We start from the raw sequence: 14,935 nt of genomic DNA on the forward strand, positions 1-14,935 counted from the left end.
TATAAGTGTTAGGCCCAAATTCCGCAAATACTCAAATTTGAAATATTTAAGAATTAAACACTTTAAATATTCTGATGTCACGATAACGAGTAAAATATTTAAATAACAAGCAAAACGATTAAAATAATTTTAAACAAACTAAACTAAAGTTTAAAAGCATTTTAAATAAATACTCAAGCGAAAATAAAAATCTTTAAAATGATTTGAACAATTAAAAAAGATTTAAACAAATAAGCTAGACACTTAAAATAGTTAAAAATTATAATTCAAAATAACTAATCGCTAAACTTAGACTATTTAAAATAAATAAGTTGGATACTTGAAAATATTTAAACAAATAATCTAAACAGTTAAAATCATTTAAAAGAATAAACTAGAAAATTAGAATCGTGTAAAAACAATTAAAATAATTTAAATATGCAAGCCTAAACCTTTAAAATATTAAAACAATTTAAATTGCACAATAAAATCATTTAGACACATAAATTTAAACAATTAAAAACATTAATTAAATAGTTAGTACAATAAAAATTATTTGAATAAATAATAAAAATATTTTATTAACACATAATTCAAATAAAAAATTTAATCAATTAAAATTAAAGATAATAATCCTAATATTTATTATATTTAATGCATGCGATTTAGTAGATTGGGTTTTAGGTACTACACTAACAACCCCAACCGGGGACCAAAAGAAAAGGTAATAAAAGGAATCCAAATGTGAGAGTTGCAACCGGCTGCTGATTAAAAAGAAGATTTCATCTTGCATATAAAAGGAGATCATTCCAGTCGAGAATAAGAGAAGAAAGATTCAAAGAGAACTACATGAAAGGGAAATCAGAAGATGATCAATCAAGAAATTAGAAGTTGAGAGAAATTGATAATCAATTGTAAATATTGTTTTGATCTTTTGCGTTTGAGAGCTCTGTGTATTTGAATCACGATTGATCTTCACATTGAAAGTGCAATAAAAGAAGTGGTGTTCCTCCCGTGGATGTAGGCTGCTTTAGTAGCCGAACCACGTAAATATCTGGTGTACATTACTTGTTTATTAATCTGCTTATTCATGTTATTGTATGTTTGGAGATTGAGTATTGATTCAAGCAAACGAACGTGATTACATTGGTGTGAGTTAGTAGTGTTCTTGATTGATTTCCTTGGAGAGTTTCTGGAAAATAGAACAGGGAAATGTGTAAGGCCATAATTCTGTGAATTTGGTGATCGAACTAAGTTGATCCCGTAACAGTTCGCACAATTGTTATTTCTATCAATCTTTAAGGTTTTAGTTTTCTACTTCAATGGAGACAACCGAAAAGAATATGACATCTTTTCTCAATCCAAATGTTCAACTCGATCGATTTTATGACACCAATTTTACCCGCTGGAAAGGAAAATTATTCTTTCTACTTACCATTCTTAAGGTTTCATATGTTCTTGATCCAAAGTTGGAGCCACTTCCTGAACCAAAGAAAGAAAACTCTGAATCAGTCAAAGTTGCGCGGAAGAAGCGTGAAGAATACATGGTGATATGTCGTGGTCACATTCTCAATACACTCTCAGACAAATTCTATGATCTCTACGACTTAATTGAATCTCCTGTAGAGATATGGAATGCTCTTGAATACAAATACAAAATCGAAAAATATCACGGACAAATTTCTTATCCTGAAGTATCTCGAATTTGTCATGACTGATACCAAGTCTATTTTTGATCAAATACATGAACCACAACTCATTGTTACCAAGATTCGTGAATTAAAAGTTGAAATTTCTGAATCCTTTCAAGTGGGGACTAATATTGCTAAATTACCCCAAAGTTGGAATGGTTATAGAAAGAAACTTTTACACAGCCGAGACGATATAAACTTGGAAAAGTTTCAAAAACATTTGAGGATCGAATAGGATACTATGTCTCGTAATCTCAAGGGCAATGTCAATGAATCATCTAAGTTAACACTGCCGAAGCAAGCAAGTTTAAAAATAACTTCAAGGTAAATAATGACAGAAAGTTCAAAAAGCCCGAAAATGGCTAGAATTTTTTTTGGAAAATATTTCAACTGTGGCAAGAAAGGCCAACGTAAAAATGACTGCATGTAGAAGAAAGAAGTCAATGTCAATAATGCCAATGTTGTTGAAAATTAACATGAAGAAATATGTGCAATGGTCTCTAAAATGGAAATTTGCATGACTACCGAAACCAACATGACTGAAACAAATACAAATGATTGGTGGCTTGATTCCGGTGCTACTATTCATATCTGCAATGACAAAAAATTTTTCTCCTCATGTCAAGTTGAAAAAAAAGAACAAACTGTTTTCATGGGGAATTATAATGCAGCGGTGGTTGCAGAAAAATGAATAGTTCATATTGAATTTTCCTTCGGGAAAAAAATGACTTTAAGCAACGTCTACCATGTTCCTGACATTAGAAAAAATATTGTATCTACGAGTCTTATGTGTAAAAATGGGCTCAAAGTTGTACTTGAGGGTAATACATATATTGTGTCAAAGAATGGGTCCTTTGTAGGAAAATGTTATCTATATGAAGACATGTATAAGCTAAGTATTAATGATAATAATAAGAATGCATGCTATGAATTCTGTTTATCTTGTTGATTCTTTTGATGTATGACATCCTCCTTTAGCACACCTAAATTTTAGATCTTTAAAATACATGTCTAAACATGACTTAATTAATTGTAAATATACAAAATATGATAAATGCGAAATTTTCATACACGCAAAATTGAATAAGAAGCCATTTCCAAAGACCGAACGAAACACACAAATATTAGATATCATCCATACTGATATTTACGAGTATAATGGCGTTTTAACTAGAGGAGGGAAAATATACTTTATCACTTTCATCGATGATTTTTCTAGATATACTTATGTATATTTGATTAGAACAAAAGATGAAGCATTTGTTAAGTTTAAACATTTCAAGGATGAATTTGAGAATCAAAAGGATAAAAGATCAAAATAATTCGAAGTGATAGAGGTGGTGGATATTTGTCTAATGAATTCGTTGTCTTCTGTGAAGAGCATGGTATTATTCACCAAAATTCAACACCATTTACTCCTCAACAAAATGGTTTGGCTGAAAGGAAAAATAGAATTTATACAAATATGATTAACTCAATGCTTCTTCATTCTAAATTGACAAATAATTTGTGGGGAAAGCTTTACTTACTGCATGTCATGTTCATAATAGAATTACTTTTATAAAAACACGTGTTTCTCCTTATGAAGTATGGAAAGGTAGAAAACCAAACTTGATGTATTTAAGGGTATGAGGTTGTTTAGCTTTTTATAGAGTTCATGATCCTAAATTATCAAAGTTAGGTACAAGATGAATTAAAAGTGTATTTGTAGGTTATGCTGAAAATTCCAAAGCATATAGATTGTTGAATCTAGATTATAATATAATTGTGGAATTAAGAGATGTTGAATTTATTGAGAATAAATTCAGCTTTGATTCAACTGATAATACGAAATCTAGTAATAATCAATCATGTAAATCTACTCTTGGTGCCTCAAAACAAAAGAAAAGAATCCATGATATCCTTTGAACCAAGGAGAAGTCAACGTGAAAGGAAAGAAAAGAAATTAGCACCAGAATTCATTTCATCACAAGTTTTAACTTTTTTTGGTTGAGGAGATAGAATTGGTGTACTTAATAAATTACATTTATTGCTTAATATAGAGAATGATCCAAAAACATTTACTGAAGCAATGTTATCATGGGATGCCTCCTTTTGGAGAGAGGCCGTGAATGATAAAATGAATTCAATCATTTCTAACTAAACTTGGATTTTGGTTAACCTCACTTTGGGATCTAAATCTATAAGCAATAAATAGGTGTTTAGGAAAAAGTACAATTACAATGTGTCTATACAAACTTTTAAAGCTAGATTGGTAGAGAAAAGTTTTAAATGAATGTAAAAATAACCTTCTTAAATGGTTATTTAAATGAAAAAATTTATATGGAATAAGTTGAAGAGTTTATATTACCTAGAAATGAAAAGAAGGTTTGCAAGTTGGTCAAGTTCCTTTATGGATTAAAGCAAGTTCCAAAATAGTGGCATGCGAAATTTGATTCTGTTATTTTATCTCATGGTTTTAAACATAATAATGCTGACAATTGAATATATTCAAAATTCACAAATGATTTTGGAGCTATTTTATGTTTATATATATGTTGATGACTTGCTTATATTTGGAACAAATATGCAAGATATAAATGACACTAAAAAGTATTTAACTTCACAGTTTAAGATGAAAAATCTTGGTGAAGTAGATACTATTTTAGGTATAAAAGTCATAAAAAATAGTGGGGGTTACTTGTTGTGCCAATCTCATTATATTGAGAAGATGCTTCTTAAATATAATAACTTGAAATCTAAAGAAGCTAATACACCATATGACACTAGTATTAAATTACTAGCAAATTCTGGTAGAGCAATAGCACAACTTGAATACTCCAGTGTGATTGGTAGCCTTATGTATGCTACACATTGCACAAGATCGGACATTGCATTCGCAGTATGCAAGATGTCTAGATTCACAAGTAACCCAAGTGTCGAGCATTGGAATGCAATTGGGAGAATACTTGTTTATCTTAAAAGAACCATAAATCTGGGTTTGCATTATAATAATTTTCCCGCGGTATTAGAAGGATACTCTAATGCTAGTTGGATAACCAATATTCATGAAAATAAATATACAAATGGTTGGATTTTCACAATAGTTGGAGGCGTTGTTTCTTGGGCTTCTAAGAAACAAACATGCATAACTCATTCGACTATGGAAAGTGAGTTTTTAGCATTAGTTGTTGCGGGCAAAGAAGTATAATGGCTGAGAAATTTGTTATATGATATATTGAGTTGTGGCCAAAACTAATGCCATCTATTTCTTTATATTGTGATAGCGAAGCTACATTGTCTAGAGCATATAACAAAAGTATATAACGAAAAATCTAGACATATTAGTTTGAGACATGAATATGTGAAACAATTGATAACAGATGGTGCTGTCAATGTGATTTATGTTAAAACCAATAAGAATCTAGCAGATCCCTTGACAAAGGTCTTTCGAGAGACTTAGTCAAGAAAACATCTAGTGGAATGAGATTGAAACCTTACTCAAAAGAATCACCAGTGATGGTAACCCAACTATTTAATAGTTATACCGCTATTCCATAGTTAAATGGGTAAAAACAAGTCATTGTCATGTGATCGGTTTGACACCGAAATAATTATTAATCTCTTCTAGGATGTTCTGTGTAAATAGCTATGTGTTGGAGGTTGAGTATATACTCTTAATAAAGTTCAAGTCTCAAATAGTTAGAGATGTTTTTCGAAACTTCACTATTGAACATAAGAATGGTGTCGTTTCTAACAAGACCTTGGTTTAGTTTTGTAAATGTTCATGAATCCAAGATCGAGCACAAGGCCATAATAGTGCTAAATAATTCAACACATTTTGAAATCTGGGATAGTTCATATGTGGCGTATGTCCGATGTTTTCTTAAAAGATGAAGTTCAATGCAAAAGCGCACTATCATCTCGCAAATACTTTGAAATATACCACTAATTGAAGGTTAAAATCGAAAGATACCTTCTTGTATGTATGAGTCTATCATAACAAATCTGGAATAAATATTACAATCTAGTGGGGGATTGTAAGAGATTGAATATTGAATGAAAGGATGAGAAGTCTGAAACACAGCACGCTCGAGCGCTCAATTATGCCCGCTCGAGCGCGCCTGTTCAATGAAGAGCAAGTCAGAAACGCAACGCGCTCGAGCGCGCAATTATGCTTGCTCGAGCGCACCTGGACAATGAAAAAAGAGGTAAGACAGAACCCCAGTGCGCTCTAGCATGCAATTATGTCTGCTCAAGCGCGTTCCATGCTGCTTGAATTTACTTGCATTGTTTGTTTCTAAATGGTTGCATTCTTTCATAACTTTTTACGAGTATGATGGAAATACGTGTGTCTTTTGAATGAAAAACTTCTTCATAACTAACTCTAATCTCTTATTCAATGGTTGCATTATTTTGGTAATGAATTGGTTCATGAAAAGATATCATCTCCACGCAACTCTTCAGATATATGTTATGCAGATTTATATATATATATATATATGTGTGTGTGTGTGTGTATGTGTGTGTGTGTGTAAGGCAACCCAATATTATTGATTGATATTGTGTTAAAAGGTTTGTTGTAACTGGTGATAATTTGCCATTAAAACTCATAAGCAAACTTTGAGAAGTGAGGGAAAATAAAACCTTAATTAAAGGAAAGTATTTCTATACGCCTCAAACCTGATCTAAATTCATATTCTTCTTCATTCGCACAATTGTTATTTCTATCATGTTTTTCTGAACATTTGTTATCTAATAAAATGGTTAATTTTAAGAATTGGTATGTTGAAATATGTCTCACATCAGATGTATAGAGTTTTAGGGAGTTTTATATATAGACAAAAACAAACCTCTCCATTGAGTTAGTTTTTGAGTTGGAGTTAGGTTCCATGGTATCAGTTTGATATTAAAAGAATTTTAAGGCATTTGTAAAGTGGTTTCTTTTTATAAAGACAAATGATAAGACTTTCCTAAAAAAAAAAAAAAAAAACAAATGATAAGACCATAACATGTAGGATCATATAAATAACATTGCTCAGCCCCCAAGGGGTGTCCAAGTTGGTGGAGTAAGTGAACTCTTGATCAGATTGGACTAGCATGTCACACAAGGCTTGCCTATTGTGGTTTATCTGGCTATCGTAGTTTGCAGGCTATTGCGTTAGTCCGAAGGATTTATCCAGTGCGCATCGAAAAGTAGCGGCTGAGGGTTCCCACGTCATGAAAAATAAATAAATAACATTGCCCAACTCTAGATTAACTGATCCAACTAACTTAATTTGGGTATGTATTATAAATAAATAAAAAAGGAAAAAAAAAACCTTTGGGTCTGTGTCCCAAAAAAGAAAAAAAAAAAAAAAAAGGAAAACTCTAACTTTGGGTCGTGACATCTTAATCCAACCTATAATCGAATAAGGATCATAATGTTATTGACAATGTATTAAGCAATGTGCTATCCAAGTTGTTGTCCCTTTGTCTATGTCTAATTTTATTTATCAATTTAATAATCCAATCTAAAAAATACTACCACGATCCTCTTTTTCTTAAATATATATAATTAGATTATCTGTGCTCCCCGTATTTTTTTACGAACCTGCACCACTTTCGGAAAATGCATCAATTGTGATCTTGATCACGTAATGTATAACATAGATTAACAAATTTTATGGCAAATGCCGAAATTGATCATACAATTTTGTTTTAAAATGTATAAATTCTGATTTTGTTCACATCCGAACGCCACCGCGTGATTCAAATACAAAATTTGAATATAATAGAGAAAAATACAAATATTCTGACCAAGCTCGATTTTCTGCGACATTATGTTGAAGTTGAAGGGATTAAACCATGTGCAATTGGTATTTAGAGAGGAAACTTTCCAAGGCCTTTCGTACGTAATTTTTAAATGGACACATATTTAATGATAGTCAAATATCATCGGTGGCTCCATATGTCATATGTAATCCTATGTACGTATCATATGAGAAAGTCTATATACTCCCTATATATATTCTATATATATATATATATATGTGTGTGTGTACGTATATATTTTAACAATATATAATATAATAATAATAATGAACATTGGTTATCTTAATATTTATTGATCAGATCAACACCACGCCAATTATTATCCGACAATTATAAAAGTATGGTGCATTTTACTTGGTCAACTTGTAACTGATCCAGCCTTTACTCTTTTGCCTTTAACAACTTGATTGAGATATTTTGTTTTAATGTTTGATGTTGGCTCCAAAATTTCTTTAACGAGGCTCATTTGTACTATTTTTAAGTACATTATCATCATTAATGTACTCATAGAAAACAAGGAAAAGTCATATTTTTATGAAATTTTTTTTAGTCTTTTATGTTTGTCATTTTATAATGATTTCGGTCATCTATGTTGTCAAATTTCGTTTTAGTCCGCTCTATTTGTTTTTGTTTTTTTGAGCAATTTTAGTCTTTTTTCCGACGTAATGCTGATGTGACACTAATGCACCATTGATGTAGAGTTGCCGTGTTTTGAATCACGTACACATGGTTTTTCGACGAAAAATTATTAAAATTGAAATCTGAAAACATAGATGACTAAAACCACAAAGTGACAAAATTATCGGATCAAATTTGCAATTTTCCCTATTTTTTATCTTGTAACTTGCATGTTTTTTTCCATCTTATAGCTCAATTCACGGATTTTTAGAGTATAAGTACAATCTTGATATAGATTACAAAGATATGAAGTAATTGTCCTCACATCTTAATTAGTCAACTCATTTGTAACTTTTTTTTTCGATTTTGGTCATTTTTCAATGAAGCGTACACGTGGCATCGAACCCATCATTATTTTTGGTACCACATCAGCGCTCCGGTGAAAAATGGATAAAATTTTAAAAATTACAAATTAGTGGACTAGGACCATAAATTAACCGATAATAAAACTAAAAAAAATAAAACTATATATTCAAGTTAACAAGGACAAAAATATAATTTTCTCAAAAACCTACATAGATAAATTAATACAAAATATTATATATGTAATGAAAATTACATACATACTTATACATTATCTTTGAAATTACAATTACTTTTGTTGCACGTAAAATTAATTACAATTATACTGCAACATAACACTATCTATCACCTCACAAATTCAATAGTTTGGAACGAAAATATGACAAGTATAATTCCAAATCCACTTCACCTTTTTTTTTTATAAAGAAATAACTTCAACTTTCTTTCTTCAATGCGTACAAAAAATGAGATCTTTTAAAAATGATAGAAACCTCAGTGTCTCTGTGATGAGAGTAGCATAATACCTAACCCCACCGACTTGGATTATTTTTAGGCGACTGTTTGAATGAATCTTAGGCCAATTTTCGGCACTATAAAATCAAGTCTCCCGCTTCACTATAATTTCATCCGGTACAGAATTAAACACAACTTATAGAGGCTTTCTCCTAAGAAAATAATTGCATGGCTTCCTTAAATTTCTTCTTCAAGTTGGCCGTCATAGGATGCTTTGTCTTTGGTGCAGTTGCAAAGGGACAGGGCTTGAAAGTTGGGTATTACGGGGCAAGATGCCCGAAACTTGAATATATTGTCAAATGGGTTACATCCCAAGTCATACACAAAGACCCTACGCTCGCAGCTCCTTTGTTAAGAATGCATTTTCATGATTGCTTCGTCAGGGTAATATATCATCTCACTTTTAATTTGAATTTCAAAAAATTTTATGATGTCAAATTCACTATACAAAACTCATGTTTCTCTGTGTGTCGTGTGTGTGTGTGTATCAATTGGCTAGACTATAATAATAATAATGTTTCCATGCACGTATTTATTTGAGGTTTCAAAATCTTTTTGATGTCTTTTAGGTTTAATACTTGCATGCATGTTTCCGGCTTATGCATGATAGATAGTCTATGTTGTTGTGCTTACAATATACACAAAATTAACAACTTTTTTTTTGTGGTCGTTTTATCGCCCGTTTAGGGTTGTGATGGCTCGGTGTTGTTGGAGTCTCCAAATAAACAATCTGAGAAGGACGCTATTCCAAATCTTAGCTTGAGAGGATTTGAAGTAATAGATCAAGTGAAGGCTGCGGTGGAGAAAGCTTGCCCCAATGTGGTTTCATGTGCTGACATACTAGCCCTAGTAGCCAGGGATGTAACCTTTGAGGTAAATAAATAAAAAATATATATATAGGTTTTTCATGGGTTTTATTACATGTATTTATACATTAATATGAATTGTTTTCTATGCATGTGCTGATCAGATTTTGGGGCCATTTTGGGAAGTCGAATTGGGACGAAAAGATGGAAAGGTATCGATCTTGACTGAAGCCTTGATTAACTTATTACCACCTTTTGCAAACATTAGTACGTTGATACAAGGATTTCAACAAAGAGGATTAAACGTCAAGGATCTTGTTGTTTTATCAGGTACTTCATTGATCTTTCCAGCTCTATCAAACGAAACTAGGGTTTATTCAAGACTAGCTAGATGAATTCATTAATTTGTTGCAATAATTTTGTATTTTAATAGTTTTGATGCATGTATTAATTAACCAGGTAGTCACACAATTGGAGTATCCCATTGTTCCTCATTCAACAACCGTCTCTACAACTTCAACGGTAAGAACGGTGCGTCGGATCCAACGTTGGATCCGGCATACGTCGTACAACTAAAGAAGAAATGTCCTCCTGGAGATCAAAACACCATAGTAGAGATGGATCCAGGGAGTTCCTTGAAATTCGACGTGTCATATTTCACATTAGTGTCGAAAAACCGTGGACTTTTCCAATCGGATGCAGCCCTTTTAAACAATAAGGTGACAAGAGACTATCTCACCTATCAATCTATCAAATATGGACCTACTTTCTTCAAGGATTTTGGTGATTCCATGGTGAAAATGGGGAGAATTGGCGTGCTTACCGGTAAATACGCTGGCGAAATCAGGAAAGTTTGCACAAAGGTAAACTAAGAATTTCATGTGAAAAAACCTGATCAGTTCCTCAAAATCAATTTTTTGAAAATACTTGTTTTTTTTTAAAGTCCGAAAAACATTTTCTCTTTTGGAAACTTGGTGACTTTGATGTTAAGTTTGGATCGGAGGAAATAATAATGTAACCTTGTGTGCTATATGCGTATCATTCGTAAGTAATGGATAGTACGCATTCGTCTCTAAAAGAAGTCTGATTTCATGCTGAAAAGATGTAAGGCAGACAATGTGATTATTGTATTTGTAATTCGATTGTGAACCTACTTTCTTGGTGATTCGCGCGTGATTGAACATGTGTCTGTTTGTGAAGCAAATTAATTGTAAGAAGATCATGTGAGTATTGTATTTTTAACTGGAGAACAATTGACTATATTGCATGTTTTGGCAATGAATAAGTTAATGCTGAATGATATTTTACACGTCACACAAAAGCTCTTCTGAAACGGTTTCACAAGTCAATTTTGTGAGACGAGTCTTTATTTGAGTCACTCATAAAAAAAATTTACTTTTCATTATAATTATGAATGATTGACCCGTTTCACGAATAAAAATTTGCGACACTGTTTCACAAACAGACCTACTCTTTATATGTTTAGTCCAAATAATAATAATAACAACAACAACAACAACAACAATAATAATAATAATAATAATAATAATAATAATAATAATGGACTCCATGTACAAATGTGAATAGTTAGATACACACTTAATTTGATCTTACCCAAAATTAGAATTAATATCAAATTAAAATAGCCAAATGTTCAAGTAGCAGAGCTTAATTATATTATATATAGTTTCAAAAACTCTAATTATAAGACAATCTCATGGATCAATTTTGTGAAACAAATCGATATCTTATTCGATCCATGATAAGTATTAATTATATATATACAAAAAAAATATTACTTTTCATTATAAACATGTGTCCAGTCAATTCGTCTCGTAGATATAGATTCGTGACACCCTCGATCTCACAAGACACTAAAACTCTTATGTTAATTATAGCAAGTAGGTCGGAAGAAAGGATATATATATATATGGGAATCGAGTTGGCCATCCTTATCTTAGAAAACACAATATTGCTTCAAACTTATTTTTATTTTTAAATTATTTCTTGACGCGTCCGACGTATTATATAATTATAGTAATTGTAAGATGATGATGATTAGGTGACTTGTTTAATATAATCTGTCCGATTATTTCGCTTGGTTAAGGTGATTTTGTCAATCAAGTATTTTTTTAAAAAAATTGTTGATGAGGTTTGACCTAGTAAAAGTCAAGATATTTAGCAGGCATAGTTACGTATGTTAATATCATAATAAATTTAATTTACATAATCCCTAACATTAAATAAATAACCATGCAATTTCAGACTTGATTTTATAATGAATTTGGAACAATTATATTAGCAGGCTTATTTTGGGATTAGACGGAGTCTCGAGTACCGTGTCTTATGACGTACCACATGTTGATTATGAAATATATAATATATAGTTTATAAATAAAGAGCGGTAATAATGATACTTTACGAATATTAATTATATATCTTATCTAAAAAGACTAGGCAGTTGGCACAATACATACCCACCACAATAAGATATTATCTCAATTCTCATATGTTTGTGATTTGAAATGGATTCACAATAGTGTTTGCAACGGAAAATTTCATCTTACCCATGGGTTTTACCCTATGTAATAGGTAGAAACATATGATTGGTTAAATTATGCGGGTCCCACAAAATTGATGTGGGCTCCCATGATTTGAACCAATAAAAGAGTTTCACCTACCCCATGAGGTAGGATCGAAGTAACCGTTTGCAACCTCAAAAAATAAGTAATTATGAATTTTTTTCTTAACTTGCAACCTAGCTATGAAAACAAGTGATTATGTTTTTTTTTTAAACAAATTTGTTAAGAAAAAAAATTCATAATCACTTATTTTTAGAGGTGACAAATACTATTTTAGTAAATTACAACTCATTCTTTATTTATTGCAAGTAATTTCGTATGGTCATGTCTTGCAAATTTTGGTCATCTACGTTGTGTCTAAATTGAGTTAATTTAATCTTGAATCTTTCAAGTTTTAGTAATTTTTGTTTTGTACGTTTTTCTTTTACCGTGAGTACTAATGTGACATGGGTAATACTACATATACACGAAGTCTTACACGTTGGGTTACACATGACATTTAAAATTACATGATTATACCTCCACTTGATTTGGAAAAAATCTTTCAAAAATGCATGTAGGATAATCATGTAATTTTAAGTGTCATATGTAACCCAACGTGTAAAACTCCGTATACATGTAGCATTACCCAATGTGACATTGCACATGTGCAGTGGCGTATCCAAATTTTTTGATTAGAGGGGGAAAATTCAATATATTTTAAAAAATATACCATAAATATCATATATTAATTTTATATGTTTTTTACAATACATTTTTCCAAATTTTATGATTTGAAAATACTACATACGATACCAAATAATTATTTAATCATTTTTCAACCGATTACGAAGTGATGTTTTAATAATTTTCATTACTAAAAAAAAGATCTCTACTGCAGTTACAACAGATATATACAAATTTATAAATATATCAAATGAAATGATGATGTTTTTTTTTATTAGATGATCTTTTAGCAATCTCGCTAATTTCTGCAACATCAAAAAAATTGATTGCTACTTCATATCTTAAATAAAGGTAAGATGTCGGTGTTTAAGATGCGCTAACTCTATTAAAGTGAAATCAGATGATAAAACTGAGCAAATTGAAGTAACTTTTCTTATCATAAGTAAAAATAAATAAAAAAATTGATGGATCAAAACATGCTATACATAACAACAAATTTGTGTACTCCTAGTTAAAGCGATTTTATAAATCTCTGAAAATCTATCACTTCATAAAAATTTTCAAAATGATGATAGTTAAGATCTTTTTTTTAGTATTTCGTTGTGATCTCCAAATCTGTCTTTACTACTATTTATTCAAAGTTTATCATGGTATTCAAAATGGAGGTGACTCTTTAGTTATTGAGAAGAAGATTGCACAATTAAAATTTGTATTTTAAAAAGATATTATGGTAATGTTTGGGAGATCTTTTGAAAATTTTGTTAATGAAAATATGAGAAGTGTTTTCCAAAAGATCTCTCAATTAACACTATCTATATATATAGTACTAAAAATTTTAAAATTTGAGAGGGGGTGGGGGAGGATCACACCCTTTCGGAACCATGTAGCTCCGCCACTGCACATGTGAGTGCCAAGTTGCGTCAGGTCAATGTCACGTTGAAAAAACTCCAGAAATTACAAAATAAATCATGACAATGAAGTAAAATAGAAATTTGAAAACAAAAATAAAACTTGCAAACAGTCAAATATTCATGATCAAAACTGCAATATTTTCCCTTTCTGTCAAGCTCGGTTGATGGTTGGACAGTTAAACGGTTAAAATTAATTAAAAATTATCTAGGAAGTTGTCAAAAAAAGTAAACTAGCAAATCAAGAAACTCTAGATACACAAAGAAACAATATATATGCACTTTATTAATGTACATGGGGTTTTTTGGATCCGGTTTTGGACATTGTAATTTTTTTAGATTATTAATCTGAATCTAACGTTGAAGGAATTGGAATTATCGATGTTGCAAAATAATGAAATTTGTTATCTAACTCGAGAATCTGTTTGAAATTAACTGCAATATTAATGCAAGACTTCTTCTAGCTAATAGAGTTGTAAATTATAATATATGTCGAGTACGTAGGCTCATGAGAACTTGGTTTTAGTTTAATTAATGTCGATTTTTAGCTCTACTTCTAGAATAATATATATCATTTTAAAGAACGTGAACTTGTTTGCGACCTAGGTTTTGTCAGCATTACTATATATTGAAATACATAGCATTTCAATGATACTTAGGGCTGGGAAAAAAATACTATTACATCATACCGTCTATACCGTACTGAAAAAAACAGTATATATCGAAAATTTTGGTATACCAAAAATTTTGGTATACCAAAAATTTCACACCGTGCCAAAATTTTTTGGTACGGTATCGGTATAGGATTTGCGAAATTTCGATATTTCGGTATACCGATTTTTTTTTAAAAAAAGTCGATATACACGATACCGGTATGATACCGCGTATACCGATATTTTTTTTAAAAAATAGTTTTAAAATGTCGATATCGCGGTATCATACCGATATCGTACCGAATTTCGGTATACCGAAATTTTTCGATAAGAACGATATGGATTTATGTTATACCAAAATTT

General features: G+C 30.9%; 1 protein-coding gene across 1 annotated transcript; it reads left to right on the forward strand.

Annotated features, from left to right (window-relative positions):
- The first annotated feature begins 9,087 nt into the window (after positions 1-9,087).
- On the forward strand, positions 9,088-11,006 carry LOC140892176 (peroxidase 27-like). Its single transcript, XM_073300943.1, has 4 exons — positions 9,088-9,341; positions 9,645-9,830; positions 9,928-10,093; positions 10,223-11,006. The coding sequence occupies exons 1-4, from the start codon at positions 9,126-9,128 to the stop codon at positions 10,633-10,635; spliced, it is 981 nt and encodes a 326-aa protein (XP_073157044.1). The 5' UTR covers positions 9,088-9,125; the 3' UTR covers positions 10,636-11,006.
- Positions 11,007-14,935: the final 3,929 nt, after the last annotated feature.

This window comes from Henckelia pumila, chromosome 3 (genome assembly GCF_033568475.1).
Source record: "Henckelia pumila isolate YLH828 chromosome 3, ASM3356847v2, whole genome shotgun sequence".
Classification (NCBI taxonomy): domain Eukaryota; kingdom Viridiplantae; phylum Streptophyta; class Magnoliopsida; order Lamiales; family Gesneriaceae; genus Henckelia; species Henckelia pumila.